Source organism: Miscanthus floridulus, chromosome 5 (genome assembly GCF_019320115.1).
Source record: "Miscanthus floridulus cultivar M001 chromosome 5, ASM1932011v1, whole genome shotgun sequence".
Lineage (NCBI taxonomy): Eukaryota > Viridiplantae > Streptophyta > Magnoliopsida > Poales > Poaceae > Miscanthus > Miscanthus floridulus.
This window is the reverse complement of record NC_089584.1, coordinates 138558772-138577107: the sequence shown is the minus strand read 5'-3', so window position 1 is coordinate 138577107 and position 18336 is coordinate 138558772. Positions and strand designations below refer to the sequence as shown.

At 46.4% G+C, this 18336-nt stretch overlaps 2 protein-coding genes across 2 annotated transcripts; one reads left to right on the top strand and one right to left on the bottom strand.

Moving 5' to 3' along the window:
• Positions 1-2703: 2703 nt before the first annotated feature.
• LOC136450947 (NAC domain-containing protein 48-like) lies at positions 2704-4932 on the bottom strand. Its single transcript, XM_066451642.1, has 3 exons — positions 4630-4932; positions 4221-4495; positions 2704-3712 (listed from the first exon to the last, which is right to left on the bottom strand). Exons 1-3 carry the CDS (start codon positions 4796-4798, stop codon positions 3275-3277), a joined length of 882 nt encoding a protein of 293 aa, XP_066307739.1. The 5' UTR covers positions 4799-4932; the 3' UTR covers positions 2704-3274.
• An 8795-nt stretch (positions 4933-13727) lies between these two features.
• LOC136453820 (U-box domain-containing protein 4-like) lies at positions 13728-17604 on the top strand. The gene is made up of 5 exons (XM_066454377.1): positions 13728-13851; positions 14559-14838; positions 14944-15060; positions 15147-17108; positions 17250-17604. Exons 2-5 carry the CDS (start codon positions 14563-14565, stop codon positions 17310-17312), a joined length of 2418 nt encoding a protein of 805 aa, XP_066310474.1. The 5' UTR covers positions 13728-13851; positions 14559-14562; the 3' UTR covers positions 17313-17604.
• Positions 17605-18336: the final 732 nt, after the last annotated feature.

Below are 18336 nucleotides of genomic sequence, written 5' to 3'. Positions count from 1 at the left end.
GTGAATGAGCTCAGAGAGCCAAAACAAGAGATGAGTGGTGTAACACCAATGAAAGATTTATAGCTAAAAACTCAAAGCAACGACGATAAGAGTGAAGGACGATGATCCGAGAGACAGAGAGTGAGCAAGGGACGAAGGGGCATGAGAGAGGGTAAAGAGAGTGAGAGATGGAACGAATCCAAACTCAAAGAAAGATGCAATGAGAGATGGAAGAAATCCAAACTTAAAGCAAAAAGCTTCCATGGACAAAGAGAGTGAGGGAGGGACAGACAGATGGAGAGCAAAGAGAGTGAGAGACAAAAGAAAGATTTTTTCGTTATTTAATATTAGCCACAGATTTTTTGAATTTTTTTGTTATTTAATATTAGCCATAGATTTTTTTTCCCAAATTTAGAGTGGAACACAGATAGCTGTTGAATACAGTACAAATATGGCCCCGATTACAAATACAAATAATCATGTTCCCAATATGGTACAAGTCGAATGAATAGTTTTGGTTACAAATATTTCTTGGAAATAAGCAAACTAATACAATAGATAATAGCATCAGGTGCATTGGCATGACATTTACTTTAAGCCTGCTGTCTTTTGGCACTCGATTTTTTTAACTCCTTTTGGTACTCGATTTACGTGACATTATAACTTATTGCGTAGTCATACCGATTCGTAACTAGGTTCATAACATAAATGAGTCAAACAACTCTATGAAATATATTATTATTTTTATTATCACAAAATACAGGGAAATGAAGATGGGAACATGGGAATCAAAACAAATATATAAAAGAAAGAAAAGAGCAGGAAATATAAACATTGGAATATTAAATGTATAAGAAGGGACAAAACAAAATAAATATAAAAAATACTCCCTCATTCTAAATTGTTTACTATCTAGGTATACAACATATCTAAGTGTATAATAAATAAAACCTATATATCTAAAAAACTAAAATAATCTATAGATTAGGAACCAAAGGAGTACATTACTACACATAATACAAATAGAACATTGAAGGAGTTGTGGTAGCAAGCCATGCGCACAGCATGCAATGCAACATGTCAACACCACAATGCAACATGTCGACAACACAACAGCGAACTGCCTAGCTATAGGAGTAGAACTTTAGTCCCATCTAATAAGGCAAGACACGGTGTAGCGAGAAGACCCAATAAGCAAACCGTACATCATCTCAACAGATTGCTACTTCCTCTGTTTTGAAATATAATGTATTATAACTTCTAAAATTCATAATGTTGAGATGATATATGGTGTATAAGGTATTCTATATGGTGTCTATGCTCAAATTTAACAAAAAAAATTGCTAAAGGAAACATAATACCTTCTTAATTAGGTTTAATTCACGGGCACATGTGTCATTTGGATATTTCTTAAGTTATTTTTAGAATAAATACTACTCTCTCCATTCCAAATTATAAGACGTTCTAATATTCTAGGTACATAAATTTTGTTATGTATTTATATATACACTTATATCTATATATATAGTAAAATCAAGGGAAAATTTGCTCCTGCTGAAAGTGACCTGCCTTTGATAGCCGACACCCAAAATGGAGCCATTTGTTGGTGGACATTCTGTTTCTTGTTAGATTTGCTGGTGGACACCGTGCCCAATAAAAAATATTCATTTCTAGCTTTGGAGGAGAGAAAAGAGAAATAAGGGCAAAACGTCTTATAATTTGAAATTAAGGTACACTTATATCTAGATTTCTTAGTAAAATCAATAAATCGAGAAAAATCAAAATGTCTTATAATTTAGAATGGAGTGGAGGAAGTATTAGAGAACGGAGGGAATATGTTTTTTCCTTTCCTCCTGTACTCATACTCATAAATATAACAATAACTTATATTAGAAATAAGATTTTTTTTATATTTGTCGGTGTTAATAGGATATATCCAATTAAATTGCTGGATATTCGACTAAGATTTTTATTATACTAGAAATACTGTATTTCAGAGATCTTAAATTGGCACTCAAATTGATATTTAATTCTTTTATTATAGGTCCGTTCGCACACCTACTGTCGGGTGCTATTTCAGTGTTCCACATCCACGGCCACAACAACAGGGAGAGACGAGATGAGATTTGACGGTTCGCCGGGCGTGCAGAGGGGTGATAGGCCCGAAGACGATCCCGTCTGGACGTGGAAGTCCAGGCTTGGCCGCCCGCCCACCGCCGTCGCCGCCTCCCTGCCTACACGTGCGGATTGACCACGAGCTGCCTGCGACTAATCTCTCCCCTCGCACTGTACGTTTTTCAACGTGTTCAGTGTCTCGCGGTTTTCAATGTGTTCGGCAGACCTTTTTCTGCCACAGCACGTTTTTGCCCCCTTCGACATGTGGTTCAGAAACGTTTCTTCGTCAGTTTCAAAAAAAAAAAAAACGTTTCTTCGTCCATAAGCATAACATAACTCCTGCATACAGCACCTTGCTCGCTGCAAGCCTGCAAAACAACGGGTCCAGACCAGACGTGCAGTCCATTGTTTTCTTCTCTCCTTTTTCTACAAGTGGTGTGCTGCTCGCTTAGCTTATAAGCCGTACTTTTTCAATTAACGTATAGTATTTTTCTCTCACAATAAATTAACCAACAGTACTTTCAACCATGGCTTATCAGCCAAGCGAACAGAGCAATAGCAATAGCAGAATACATACGAACAGCACTTCTTCAGACGAGACTAGAAGAATGACCAAAATAGCATAATTCCCCTTTTTTTCCTTTTCATTTTTCAATTCAAAGAGCCAACAGCTACAATATATATATATATTATATACTGTACTACTCGAAGCTTGACGATGACGAATGGAGTATATATGACCTGCACTACCTACCCCCATCGGAGATTGCAACTACGAGCCCATATAAAAATTACTGCTACTACAACAAACCAATGAAGGAACATGCACTGAACCAATCATGTACTGTATGTACATGTACAAGAACACACACATGCCGCGCACGATCGACCACCAAATACCCAATGCACTGTACCATCCGTCTCCCTCCATTCCGGCGGGGCCACACGGTCTCATTGCCGCCTCGATCTCAGTCTTATCCAATCCAGCTACAGTTCATAACCTATCTCCTCCTTACAAGTCAACAATGGCGGCTCGCCTGAGTCAAGCCCACACCGCGCGGTTGCATGCATTGCGCTGCCCAGGACAGATCAACCAACCAACCGCAGCCGAGGATGGGTGTTTGCACCCATGCTTCGCCTTTTTTTTTATTCCCCCTTGATTGACGATGAGCGTCGTCTTTTAGAACGGCTTGCCCCAGTACATGAGGATGTCCTGCAGCAGCGGGTCGCCGGTGTGGCCACCGACGACGGGGTCGACGAGCATGGAGCCGGCGGGGTTGACGGGGTCGGAGGCGAAGGTGCGCTCCCACTCGCTGATCTTGGGCTGGCTCTGCACCTCCCGGTCGCACGCCAGCAGCTCGGGCGACAGCACCTGCTCCGAGCAGCTAGAGTCCGCGTGCAGCCGCGGCATCGAGTCCGACGGCCGGTCGTAGTACGCCGCAAGGTCCGCCGGGAACGCGGCGGGGGGCAGCCCGCCCGGCGCCGCCAGGAACGGCTTCTGCTCCGGCGGGGAGCTCACCGCGGCCGCGGCGAACACCGGCTTGTGGTCGCCGACGACCGGCGGCTTCTCCAGCCCGCCCTTCTTGTTGTAGATGCGGCACAGCACCCAGTCATCCAACTGCACCCATCACCGGAATAAACAGTTTGTCAGATGCGTGATCACGTAAGCACTAGTGCAAACAAATAAATGAATGAACTAATATAAAGAATCACAAAGCGTCATTTCGATGTCTAATCGTAGACCCCACAAGAACTTTATTCGTTCATACATCCAGTTGTTCTTTGCTGCCGTCGCCGTCGTCGCCGTCGCAGGGAGCGACGGACGAAAGTGATTGGTTCGCCATCAGCCATGGCATCGAATGCTTCCACACCGAGGACAGCGACCCATTCGAATCTTTTGGGCAAGTTGCGCCGGTGCAGCCCCCCTAGCATGGCCCATCCCGAAAAAATTCAGCGGCCCAAAACCGTGGGCTACGCTTATCCCCGCATTCATTTCGACAGCAACACATTACCGTCGAGTTCTTCGTTTTCTTTTTTGTTTGACGCGACGATGACACGAATTTACGTTACGTTCGTCGTCGACACGGACGAACGGACGGACGGCGGCGGCGAGGTGCTTTGCTTACCCTGAGGCTGTTCTTCTTGCGGGCGGAGCGGTCGACGTCGGCGAGGCGGTACTCGTGCATGATCCAGTTGGTCTTCTCGCCCTTGGGCGCCTTGCCGGCGTAGAAGACGAGCGCCTTCTTGATGGCGAGCGGCTTGGGCGTGCCCACGGGCTTGTCGGCGCCGGTGGCCTTCCAGTAGCCGGACCCGGCGGAGCGGTTGGGTCTGGACCCGTTCGGGTACTTGCGGTCCCGCGGGGAGAAGAAGTACCACTCCTTCTCGCCGTACAGCGCCATCCCTGCACACACACAAATAATTAGATCACGTCATCAATCGATCAGCCCGACCACCATCATCACACGGCCGCACAGAAAACTGAAATTTTTCACGGCCGGCTGGCTGCTTTAAGCAGATGGATCGAGGAGTACGTACTGGGGAGCTGCCATGGGTCGAACTTGTAGAGGTCGATCTCGGCGATGATGGGGACGGCGATGGGCAGGCCGGCGCAGCGGCGGCAGAGGTAGTGCATCACCAGCTCCTCGTCCGTCGGGTGGAACCGGAACCCCGGCGGCAGCTGCAGATCCTGAACGCCGCCGCTCATCGTGCTCCTCCCTCGCTCAATCGCTGCCGGCTGCTCTGCTAGTCGACGCAGTCTCTCTCTCGTCTCTCCCTCCTGCTGCTGATGCTGCTGCTGCTAATGGTGGGAAGAGGGGAGGAGGGCTTGAAACTTGTTCCGGGTGCGGAGCCGGGCATTTATAGCCGCGGCCGACCGCGACACGTGTGGCCCGTGCGCCGGCCCTCCGCGGTAGCGCACACGTGGAGCCCCGCTCTGACCGGTTGACCGCGACACGCGGACGCCGAGAGGCGGCGCCAATTCTGTCACTGCTTACGTCAGCCTTCTTGGACGGACGCGCGCTCTCGTCAGCGTGGCGCGGGTCCACCGCTGGGCGCTGCCCCGCCCGAAAGGCGGCCCGGGGACCTTCCGGTGGCGGCGCGACACGTCGGGGCGGCCAGCGGTGGGGCGGCCGGGAGAGTACGGATGGCGCGGTGCCGCCGCGGGGTGAGCGTGATGGCCTGATGGGGGAGGATAAGGATGAGTCGACGGCGACGCTGGAGATGATGAGGCAGGCGGCCAGGAGTTATGCGCGCGGAAGCTGCGTGTAGTTGGGAGTTAGTACCACGCCCGGCCGTTTTCTTTTTCTTTTCATCCAGGAGGGAAAAAAACGAAGATAAGGGAGAGCCAGCTAGCTGATTTTGGAGCATTTAGGATTACGATTGCTATGAGATTTTGATCCTTTATTGAGTATATAAAATTAATTGCTACAACCATAATTTGAGATTTATATAGGAATCAAATGGACTAGCTAGCATCGTCCCTAGCTTTGCTTATCATAGAGATATGTATCAGGGCACGACCATACGTAAGCGTATGGCTAAAGTAAATGCGAGAAAGTGTAGGTACTCCATCCTGATCTTTCTATAAAGTGTATTAGGATTTGAAAATGCCATCAAAATCATTTTTTGGTCATCAATTATACAAAAAGAATGGTTTGAATTAAGAGTTACCTATAATAAAGCGAATATGTTCTTATAACATACTCTCTCCGTTCCAAAATTGATTTTTTTATTTTTTAGTCTCACGCTGGTCCGCTATTGATCTTTTATTTTCATACACATGCATGCATGGGAGCTCGCAGCATCTATGTATGTATTTTGGGGTAAAATTTGAATCGCAGAAGTGCGATTATTTTGAGGTGGAGTGAATACATTTTAGCTAACCATGCATATCAATATATTTTAAATAATCATTAGTCAAAATCTAGTAGGTTTGATTATTTCCAATACTAATTATGGTAAACAATATTATTTTTGAGATGAAAGAAGAATTATATTAAATCATAGTTGAGTACATCATTACGTTACAAACACTCTGGAATATACTCCGTACTATGCATATCCAGAAACCGATCAACTAAATTATAAGTCACTTTAACTTTTTTTCATCCATTTTTTTGTATATATCTAGGCATAACATTATATCTAGATGAATAATAAAATGGATGTATAAAAATTTGGAACAGAGGAAGGACGTACTTTAGTACTTTCCTTAAAAACGGACGTATTGGCGTAGTAAGCATTGATTATATTGAGGAGCGCCGATGCCGCACACGAGAGAAGACCATTGATTGAAAGGCGGTGGAACAAGTTCGCGACCGATCGAACACCGAACCCTGTAAATCACACGTGACGAAGAAATGTGCGTGCGCACGCATGCGCCTTGCGGATACGCTCGAGGATCTCACGAGAGACGAGAGACGAGACGACCCGCTCAAAGCCGCACGCACGCACGCATGCGCGCGCCCTCAGCTGATACCGGTGACGACGCAGCGCGCGGTGGATTAGGTTGCCCGCATTTAGCTAGATTCCATCATTGTCAGGCTTCGGCGTTAGTCAACAGTCAGCACCGCCCGCCCCTTTTCTTCCTTCACGCTCGCGGATCGCCTGTCCTCCACGTCAGCACATGTCCAGCTACTGCTACGAACTGAAAAGCGGCTGTGTTCGGACGCCCAACTCAGCGACTCGATCAATCGCGCTGGGACGCACGCGGCCGCTTTTTGGCCACCAGGTCGATCGCCATTCGGCAGGGCCGGCTGGCCGATCGGTTCGATCGATTCATCGGTGCACATTCGGCTCGTTGGCGGGTTGATTTCTAGGCTGGTACTCCCTTCGGTTCTCTAAATAAGTCGTTCTGAGGTTATCTTAAGTCAAATATTTTAAACTTTGATTATAAATAACTTCTTTTATGTTGAGTTTGAAAATATAAAAGTAATGTAAGTAGATTCATCTTGAAATATAGATTCATAAAAGTATATATTGACTATATTTTATAAATATTTTATAGCAAAAAGTTATAGTTAAAGTCATTTCTTAAAGACCGTGTCGATGTCCAAAACGACTTGTTTTATAGAACCGGAGGAAGTAAGTCTGAATGATATTAGTTTGTTGTGAGAAAAAAACACTATTAACTAGCTGATAAATCCAGCTAAAAACAACAAGTGAGGCTGATTGACTGACTCGTTGGTACGCGACGTGTCGTCCCGTCAGTCTCGCGTACGGGTTTCGTGTCTTGTCCCCGTGCCTATCTGCTGCCTGATCATTCTGGCCGTGGAATATGCTTATTGGCCAGGCGAATCAACCAACTGGTAACCATGAGGCTAACACAGGTACTGTAGTATGTCAAGTCCCAGGAAATTGGTGGCTAATGTGCGTGACTGGTTGCTTTCTGCCCGCGCGTTTTTTCGCCCCGATCCGATCCCCTGCCGTGCAGTTCGCTCGGGGTAGATGGTGCGTTTTTCGAGGAGTCAAACAATTTAAATTTTGATTAAAGTTATTTATTGGAGACACAAAGTTATTTATTATGAACTTGACTAAACTTAAATTAATTTGACCGGAACAAATCTTATAATTAAGTCTTTTTATGGACGGATGGAGTACAACATTACATTAGGCCACTTTTTAATTTGAAGTTGTTTAAAGTCCCAAATATATATTTGAAGTTCTTTGATTTCAAAGTTCAAATTTAGAATTTTCAAATGACCTATAATGTTGACATGGTCATACCAAATCTGTAGTAGTTGATATGATCTACAATCTTGTAGTTCATAAGATTTTCATTTAAAGTCATTTAGAGTTTTAGATATTCAAGTTATCATATTTTGAGATTAAATTTAGTTTCACATAACCTAACGCTTTGCAGTTGAAGTGTTTTTTTAAGTTAAAATCATTTAGCGGTCAAAATAGTAAATACAGAGATTACGAAATGTCAATACACAGGAGAACAACACCATCACAAATGAGACGTGTCACATGAGTCTTGAGATTTTTTTAATGTTTTCTCAAAAATAATAAAAGCAGACATGTAACATCTTTACACGTTCGTCGTCGTAACACTGTTAATCGATTTTAAGGCAGACCATGGGCGCCTCTGCAGATGCATGGCTCAATGAGGCTTCTGTAGATGCCTATATCCGTGCTGTGTGGATCAGACGTCTATTCACGTAGCTATAAGTCGTACTGTGCACAGTGCACTACTGTTGCTATTAGCTTTCGAGTGGTTAATAACGAGCGCGAGCGAGGCCAAGCTCTATAGTCCCTCCGTCCATTTATCTTCTTCGTCTAAGCAATTTTTTCTCTAAAGTCTCCTTCTTAATAGTCTGGGACAATTGCCCATTGACTGCTCTTTATCTGTATTTATTGCTCCTTGGCTGCGACTCTTTCACTGTTCCTTGCCTTATATGCAAATCCACGTTGTTTATTTCTCCTTGGTCATTTCACCGAAGGCTAATTAGCCTATTCGGAACTGTTAGCTTGTTCGTTGCTGGTTCGTGAGGAAGTACTGCTGGCTAGTTTGTGTGCGAGAAAAATACTATTCCTGGATGGAAACAATGTTCATGTGAACAGTGCGCACGTGAGAGGGTTGGCCAGCACCAGCCAGCCAGCCACTCCAGCCGAATAGGCGGAATACGATGGAGACTTAGGTCTGTTTGGATCCCATGGCAAAACTTTAGCCTGCACTTTTATCCTTTTTTTGCAATGGAGATCCAAAGGTAGGGCTAAAAGTGAACAAATGGTTAAAAATTGGGCTAAAATCTTTTGCTCCCAAAGAGGTCCTAAATTGGGCTAAACTCCCTCGAAGCGGGCGCTGTACGTCCTATATCCCTTGCCGCTCGCATGCATGGCTGTGCATGGATAATTAAATAAGGGTAAATCAGTCATTGTAGATTAGAGGACTAAAGTTTAGCCATAAATCAAATAGCCCAACAGGACTAAAGTTTATAAACTTTAGTTATCGTACTTGTATTAGTGATCCAAACACCACCTTACGGACGGAGAGAGTATACGTATACAGGTATGATTAGTCAAAATCTCAAAAGGTGCGGTGTTTAATCATGCATATGCCCCGTCAACAACGTAGACATCGTCGTGCTCATCAAGCTCACCAGTATCCTTTCTCCGTCGTCGTTCCGATCCCCAGCAAGAGCCTAGGTTGAAAGTGTGGTGACTTTACAGCGAGGGATAAGATGCTGATGGATGTGCTGCGTACCGGTTGTGGTTGTGTACACTGTCACCCATCTATCGATGCTGATGTACACTACTCGTAGCCACCGTACCCATCTAAAAAGTAGATGGTGGATTAATAAAGCTGGTGGAAAAGCCGATCGATCGACCGTTGCGTCACCATATATTTCGAGTAGTATTTAGTTTGCATGGTAAAGTATTCGGTCTCTCGATCACCTCCAAACAACTGATGATCATCTTTTTTTTTTGCGATGAACTGATGATCATCTGATCTGGCGCATAATTATGCTTTATTTATGCATGCACGGTGAGATGAACCGTGTGGCAACAAAAAGAAGAAGAAGATGCACCTTTCGCTAAAAGTGTACGCGTGACTTCACACACACACACACACAAAAAAAAAAAAAAAATCGGATGAGAGGCAAGCCGGCCGGAAAGAAGAAACAGGAATGCATGGCATGCATGATGAGTCATACCCACACGTTGTTCTTATCTAGAAACCAGTAGCAGTACGTACGTTTTTACGTATGCATGAAGCACCACCTAGCAACTAGCATCATTACTTCTAGTTCTAACTATAGCAGCTATACTAGTAATTTAACTATGGCTTCCTAGCTTTTCACATATATGTACGTACGTGATGGCCGCCTCAGTTTAAAAAAGGATAATCTAGCTGCTTCCAATCTTCCATCCTGTTATTAACACGCACAACTAGAAGCGGTTTAGGGGGTGTTAGGATCCAGTGACTAAAATTTAGAAGGTGTCACATGAGGGTATCGCATGGGGTGTTCAGATACTAATAAAAAAATAAAGGGACAATTGGCCACGGGACATGCCAAATGAGCACCGACGGCTGGTGGACACCCCAAATCCGCAAAGTTGCTGCTGGACACTGTGTTTCCACTTTGAATTGCCAGAAGACACCGCGCCCCGGTTTCAGCCAAGAAAGGTGATGATTTGCCCAAATTGCCTTTGGCCCAACTGGTCAGCCCATTCTTCTTCCTCCCCCTTTCTTTCTCTGTGCCGGCCGCCGGCCTCCCGCCGTTGAAGGAGAAACGGAGGAGAGGGCGCCGGCAGCAAGGCGAGCTCCGCGCGGACGCGTCATGAATTTGGGGCAAAGGAGGCGCCGGAGCCCGCTGTTCCCGGCCGGAGGAGGCTTCCTGGCCGCGGTGGCGCACACATGCGCCCATGAGGCCATGGCGGAGCCGCAGCTCGCACGCGCGCCCATGAGGCCGCAGCGGAGCTGCTGCTCGCGCGCGCCGACGAGGCCATGGCGGAGCCGCAGCTCGCACGCGTGCCCATGAGGCTGTGCGGACCGGCTGCTCGCCCGTGCCGGCGATGCCGCGGCGGAGCTGCTGCTTGCGTGCCTGCCCGTGAGGCCACGGCGGAGCTGCTGCTCGTGCGCCCGCGAGGACGTGGCGGAGCTGCTACTCGCGCGCGTGCCCGTGAGGCCACGACGGACCGGCTGGTCGCACGCGCCGGCGAGGCCGTGGCGGAGCGGCTGCTCACGTGCGCCCGTGAGGCCACGGCGGAGCTGCTGCTCGCGAGCGCCGCCATGCGTGGCCAGCTCAACGGCGGCGCGCGGCGCGGCCAGTTCGGGAGCGGCCAGCGTGCTCCCGCAGAGCTGCTCGGCTCGGCTGGAGGTGGTCCTGCGGCCACAGGCACTGGCGGCTGCGACCGCGTCCTCGCCGCGACGGGCTAGCACCGGCGGCGGCGACCGGGGAGGAGAGGCGCGGGAGCTGCGATGCGCCGATAGGGAGGCATGGTGTGGTCGTACGGAGGAAGGGCGTAGCAGCGGGGCGACGGCGTGAGCTCGACGGCCGGCGGCAGCGAGGGTGGGTTCGTCTGGGAGGCTGTCTGGCTCGCTGACGAGGACCGCGTCGCGGCGGATGGAATGGGCTGACCAGTTGGGCCAAGGGCAATTTGGGCAAATCATCACCTTTCTTGGCTGAAACCGGGGCGCGGTGTCTTCTGGCAATTCAAAGTGGAAACACAGTGTCCAGCAGCAACTTTGCGGATTTGGGGTGTCCACCAGCCGTCGGTGCTCATTTGGCATGTCCCGTGGCCAATTGTCCCAAAAATAAATTACAGAATCCATCGATACTCCAAGAGATGAATTTATTAAGCCTAACTAATCCATCACCAGCGCATGTTACTGTAGCATAACATTGTCAAATCATGAACTAATTAGGTTTAAAAGATTCGTCTCGCAAATTAGTCATAAACTGTGTAATTAGTTTTATAATTAATCTATATTTAATACTTAATGTATGTGTCAAAAATCTGATGGGTCGTGGCTGTCTCTGGATCACTCGGCACAGGGAAAAAGAAGTAATATTCTCTAATATAATGGCGTCTGATTAGGAAGAGACCAGCTGGGGGCGAAAGCGCTCGCTAACCTAACTCCATTTACGATCTCAGTCCAGCGGGCATTTGTTTAAGGGGGTCTAGACGCTTCCAACGGTTTCTTTATACTTTGCTGCCCTGATGAGGTCGATCGCCCATTAATTTAACTACAATGGCTTCGTTAGTCTGTACCGCCAAGGAATATGTTAAACGAACAAGTGCAGTGCACGATTTAAAAATTGTTACAGTACTATACGTGCCATTTGCACCCATTGGTTTGGACCATTTGATGACAGGCTTGATGGCCAAGGCCCATGATGTTGAGTTTGCCGAAAGATTCTAACCGTGTAGGCCCTGTTTCGCAGAGCTTCTAGAGCTCATTCTCTGTTGAATCCAACAGAAACTCTGCTAAATAGTTTTTTTCCTGAGAGAAGTGATTCTCCGTCGATTCCGTAAAGAAGTAACATAGCGTTTGGTTCGGTCCCATGTAATGTTATAGGTTTACAGCGTTAACCAAGCATTTGCGTTAAAAAAATGTTTGTTTCAGTCTCCGCCACAATCGGATACCATGGAATCGGATACGGTCCAATACAAAACTGATACCGCTGCCATCCTAGCGTAGTCGATGCAAAGCCCATCGTCTTCGTTGCCTTTCGCGTTACTGTGGTTCCCATCCATAGCGCCGCGCCGCCACGAGCCCACAAGGCCACGACCCCCGCCGCTCGTTGTCGCTCTTGAGCGCGCTCAGGAGTCGAGAGGCACACAGACCCACACAACAGGCCTCAGGAAGCTGCTACTGACTGACGCAATATTTAACGATCAAGTATCCATCAATGTACTATAGCTGTCTGGCGAGTCTTGTACGAATTAGAGGCGAACCGGATCTGTAGACCTGGCGGCATACTCCCTCCGTCCCAAAACGAGTGTTGATCCGTGTTGGCCTAGTTTTTAAAAATTTATTTATATTTATAAAAAGTATTAGCAACATTTGTATCTTCAAATAAATTTATTATTATGGAAATATATTCAACGATTCATCATATTAATTATACACCATAAATATTAATATTGTCTTATATATTTGTTTAAAGTTAATAATATTTACCTTTTCGAAAAATGAGAATGACACTCTGTGGAACAGAGTGCACGGTGTGTAGCGCTGGCGGCATCGGCTGCGGGAATTCATGGACAGCTTGGCTCCGATACGATGATAGCCTCTGGTTTTCCATTTGCGTTACGGTGCGGAAACCAAACAAAACTAGTGATTTGTTACTTTGTTTTCGTTAGCAGTGCTTTCTCATTACATTGACGTTTGTGTTATAATTTCTGAACCAGACAACATCTAAGAGGTCGGGAGCTGGAAAAAAGGTAGCTTCTCCTTAGCGATTCTCCATCATAGCTTTGAGAGTTTATTATGCTAAATAAATTAAAGAAAACCAATTTCATCCACAAAATCACTTCTATCAAATAATCAACTTCGCGAAAAAATAAGAATCTGATAGAGCTCTATCGATCAGTCACTTAGGATTCACATGTTTTGGTGCAGCCACCGGCCAGACACCCGTCCACTACTCTGCTCTGCAACGGGCAATGACTTTTGTGAAATCTGCCATTCGCTGCGTGCTGCACACTGTGCTGTGTGGGAGACTCGTTTTGGACCTGAAATTCTGAAACGATGTGTAAACGCCTGTCCTGTTTTTCCAATCCAATTGCATAAAATAAACCGAGTATTCAATCCCCGTGGGCCTTCACTGGGCCCCCGAGTCAGTACGAACCTCGGTCCGTACACGCGGCGTGGGCGAATACTCACGCCGCGCGGGCCCCACGTCCGAGTCCGTGCAGGCCGGTACAAGCAACCCAGAAGCGCCGGGAATCAGCGATCGGCTGCGGGGCCCGCGACTCCGGGAGCAGTTGGTGCCGTCCCGCAGACGGACCTTACCGCGCGGGTGCACCGGGTCTAGCGGAGACCTGTCGCTCCCCTCCCAGTTGGCCCCACCAGTCAGTGGAGGGAAGCACCCGGACCACCGCGCACCTGCATCACCCGGCTCCACTTTCAACTACTCCGTCCGTTGCCCCCCTCGCTCTGGTCGCTGCCGCCTCCCCCTCGTATTCACACTCCTCTAGGCGCCTGAGGCCTCACGGTCTTCGTCCTCGCCTCCGCGTCTCAGCCTCGCGAGCCGCGTGGAGCTCACGGCGGCAACCGCCATTGGACTATTGGAGTTCCCGGAGGTACGAAACCCGCCTCTCTTCCCCCGCCTCGAATGACTAGCTTTCTTCGCTCCTAGCGTTGCCCGGTCCCCGTGTATCGTAATCGTGCCCGCTTGATTGCTTTGGCATCGGGCCGTGCAGTTCCTGCTGCATTTGTGATTTGGTGGTTGTTCAAGTGCTGCGATTAGAGGGGAATAGGGGATGAAAGCTTGATTTCGTGCCCAAAGTGCGTAAACCTGCTCGCATGCGCACTCTGAGGCTGGGATCGGGATTAGCAGAAGTTTTTTTGAGGTGATCCTGCGTTTCGACTCGGCTAGAGGCCCTGTGATTACGACAGATTTAGGGTTTAGGAGGGGAATGGGATTTAATGGGCGTATGGGTAGAGTACTCTTTGGACTAGATGGAGTTTCTGATCGCCAGCTTTTGCACACGTTGAGTATGATAATAATTCGTTGTTCTCATGCCTCAATTTCCACATTTCAAGAGAGAGGAACGAAAGCATGTGCAATTTAAGGTCAAATACATTTGATAGGCTATACCAGTGATGACTTTATGAGATGTGATGTGCTTGCATGTGGGATTGTCTACATTTCCTCAAGTGGAGTAAGACCCATAAATGGCTCTGAAATTTCTTTAAGCTGTACCAGAACTGTCCAGTCCATCCTTTATGCTTTGGTGAGTTCCGCAGCTGAAGTAGACTTGCATTATGCTCTTCAATCATCATACAGGTCAATGGAGGAGTCAGTGCCAATGTCAATAATCAGCAGTATTTCAAACTTTCGTAAACTGTCTACCAGTAGTGTGGTAGAAACTAAGCTAATTAAGAGATACTGCCTGAAGATCGATGAAATCTTGGGTCTTCTGAAGCTGGTCCTCGATGAAGTTCTCCTCCCCCAGATTACTCTAGATGATAGAAAAATTCTGCTGCTTGAGGAACTGGATGCTACCATCAATGATGCGATAAAGCTAGTTGGAAGCTGGGATTTGATGATGAGCAAAATTTATTTCGTAATTCCCTTATCCCTTCCATTTACTACTGTCATTCACATAAGACACAACTTATAGCTTATACAACGCTTTCGTTATTTAATACTTGCAAATTATTATATGAAGGTTATGCAGGTGGAGTCCCTTATTGCCAAGATGCAAAACTATGTCCTTGAAGTGTGCCAAGTTGTCAATTCTGAAGTGACACCACCAGAAACCAATTGTGTTTCAGTGTACTTGGAGGTAGTGAAAAAGCTTTATTCTCATATCAGTAGTACTCCTTTCAGATGATCTCATATTCTAATCACTTCTGTTCGTGCAAATTTCAGAAAATAAAGCAATTTCAATGTGAGAAAATTATGGGTATAATCAAGGAGGCTTCCAGGGATCTTGTCGGAAAATATATGCCAAAGTCAGAGACATTGACAAATATCCAAGTTTCTTTGAGCTTATCCACAAATCAAGAGTTGCTGATGGAGTCTGTTGCCCTTGCCAAGATTAGAACAAGAGTCAATGCTGAGGATAGTTCAGAACTAGATGGTATCAACCATATCTCTGAATTAGTCAACCATATGCTTGAGAAACATGTGGAAGGAAAACAGATGCATAGTATTAATGGAGTGCCCATACCCGCTGATTTTTGCTGCCCCCTTTCCCTTGAACTAATGTCAGATCCAGTGATTGTGGCTTCTGGTCAAACATATGAACGGGTTTTCATCAGGAAATGGCTTGACTTGGGTTACAATGTCTGCCCCAAGACACGCCAAACTTTGGGACACAGTAATTTGATTCCTAACTACACTGTCAAACAGTTGATTGAAAATTGGTCTGAGATACATGGTGTAGTGCTACCAGACCCTGTGAAACTCTTGAGTTTGAGCTTTTCAATTTCCCTCAAGCCGATTAATGGTAGAACAAGTGATAAATCTCCTTCCTCTGAAAACTCTCCAAGGACAAATAAGTTTGGCTCACCAGATCATATGATATCATCAGATGACAGTTGTCATCCTAACTTGCTGCATGAGAATTCTGATTCAGATGATCAAATCTCCAAGGCTTCATCTTCTGAAGACACAGATGATTCTGAAACTGATTCTTCGAAGTTACTAATTGCAGCTACTGAAGCAAACACATTAATATGCAATGCGACTATTGATGGTTCTGAAGCCCTTAAGCAATTGAGAAAGGATGGTTTCCATGCTTCTGATGTTGAACAGCATCTCCAAAGTAATGGTATCAGTAGTGATATTGGCACAAGTGCTTCTTCCAGCAGCAACCATCTTGAAGTCGTTGAGAAGAATAAGGAGCAACTGGTCTCAAGTAACAGCATTGCATCAGAAAATACAAGAAATGGTCCAATGGCCACCTTCTCAAAACCAAATTGGCTGCCAAGGTTGGGTGGTGTTCGTTCTCGAAATCGATTAGTCTGGCAGCAACAATCAGATGAAGCTGTTCCAATGGAGTCAAGATCTGATTTTGCTAGTGCCGATAATGAAGTTCATAAACTTATTGAGGACCTGAAAAATGAGTGTACTGATGTCCAAACGGCAGCAATAGGAGAGCTCCTGGTTCTTTCAAGGCACAGCATGGAGAGTAGAATTGCCATTGCAAACTGCGGTGCTATACCCTTCTTGGTGAATCTTCTTTATTCTGCAGATCCCAGCATGCAGGAAAATGCTGTAACAGTACTCCTGAATTTGTCGTTAGATGACAACAACAAGATCGCCATCGCAAGTGCGGATGCCATCAAGCCTCTCATCCACGTTCTTGAGACAGGTAACCCTGAGGCAAGAGCAAACTCAGCTGCAACTCTCTTCAGTCTTTCAGTAAATGAAGATAACAAGGCCAAAATCGGACGCTCTGGAGCGATCGAACCCCTGGTCGACCTGCTGCAAGATGGCAGTGCGCAGGGGAAGAAGGATGCAGCAACAGCTCTCTTCAACCTATCGATATTTCACGAGAACAAAGCCCGGATTATTGAGGCCGGGGCTGTAAAGCACCTGGTGGAGCTGATGGACCCAGCAGCTGGGATGGTTGACAAGGCCGTCTCCGTTTTGGCAATCCTTGCCACAGTGCAGGAGGGAAGGAATGATATTGCTCAGGCAGGTGGCATCCCGGTGTTGGTTGAGGTTGTTGAGCTGGGCTCCGCACGGGCGAAGGAGAACGCTGCTGCTGCTTTGCTGCAGCTCTGCACGAACAACAGCAGGTTCTGCAGCCTGGTGCTCCAGGAAGGCGCCATGCCTCCTTTGGTGGCATTGTCGCAATCAGGCACGGCCCGTGCAAGAGAGAAGGTACAGTTGCACTTGCACATATTGGCATAAGCATAAGCTGACACTTTCGGTTCTGTACTTCATGTTTGAGAAGTGAAAACTTGCAAGACAAACATATATGTTATTACGCGTCGGCTTACTATTTTAGTTTTGTATGTGCAGGCACAGGTCCTTCTGAGTTATTTTCGCAACCAGCGTCAAGTTGGCAAGGTCGTTAGGCGCTAAATTCAGACATTGTTGCGGGCGTAACTTAACCTCTGATGTAACTACGATTGCTTGCACGAGCATGCTGGTTGAGCAAGTGGTGTACATCCCGTAGTGACCGTAGGCTAGTAGTGATATTCTTGGGTAGCGAGTGGTTGAAGAGTAAGACGTCTCCATTGTACATTTCGTGCTATTTTTCAACCGTACTCATTTTTTTCTTCTTTGACCATTGTTGGAGGGGACGTGACTATTGTTTACCCCATAGCTTGCAAATTTTTATACCATTCCCTGAAATGACATCTCATCGTGTTTAGTATTTGTCAGTATTATTTAGTATTTAGCATTTCTCTAGTACTTTTCTTCACTATCTACTCTCATCGGCTTTAGTAGTATAGAGTGCTGAGCATTAGTGGATAGTGAACGATGCTGACATATTTCTAGCTGTTGTTAGTACCTGTCACTATTTTCCACTTACTTGAGCCAGTTGGTGTCATTGTTTATCTCATAGTGTTTCGGTATTTATTTGATTTCCTTCAAAACTTTGTTCCCTGCTTCTGACAAATCATAGCAGTTGTGTTAGTATTTTTGTGAACAATTTCTATAACTTGGATTCAGTACTCCTACTCAGCAAATTTGTCGGCTTCCAAGTTATTGTAAATCTTGTTGGCTTCCAAGTAATTTTAGAACTCTCATCTTGCATCAGTATTTGCAATTTGTAGAAGCTTTCAAGTTAGAGTTTGGCTTCTATAAATCTCAACAAGGATTTCAGTACCACTGAGATTTCTGTTTGCCGAGTACTGAGAGCAGCAGCGGGAGGCAAAGAGGTCCGCATTTATCCAACTACATTAGTTTTGTTCCCTGCACATCGGCACACCTGATTCTGACGTACTGCCTGCACTGCACCACTGCTCTTTTGCTTGATTGCGGAAGCTACTCCATACAAAACTGATGGGAGCTAATCCATCCGTGGAAGCCACGGAAAGGTGCACGTTCGACTCCTAGGACGGTGCTCCGGCCTCATGTCCGGCGGCCGGCTTCGTAGGAG

Excerpts from the sequence above, each read along its gene's own strand:
- LOC136450947 (XM_066451642.1), bottom strand. The coding sequence starts at position 4,798 with ATGAGCGGCGGCGTTCAGGATCTGCAGCTGCCGCCGGGGTTCCGGTTC. Across the intron at positions 4,496-4,629 it reads CGACCCATGGCAGCTCCCCA|GGATGGCGCTGTACGGCGAG; the intron begins GTACGTACTCCT and ends GTGTGTGTGCAG. Across the intron at positions 3,713-4,220 it reads GCAAGAAGAACAGCCTCAGG|TTGGATGACTGGGTGCTGTG; the intron begins GTAAGCAAAGCA and ends TGATGGGTGCAG.
- LOC136453820 (XM_066454377.1), top strand. The coding sequence starts at position 14,563 with ATGGAGGAGTCAGTGCCAATGTCAATAATCAGCAGTATTTCAAACTTT. Across the intron at positions 15,061-15,146 it reads GTGTTTCAGTGTACTTGGAG|AAAATAAAGCAATTTCAATG; the intron begins GTAGTGAAAAAG and ends TGCAAATTTCAG. Across the intron at positions 17,109-17,249 it reads CGGCCCGTGCAAGAGAGAAG|GCACAGGTCCTTCTGAGTTA; the intron begins GTACAGTTGCAC and ends TTGTATGTGCAG.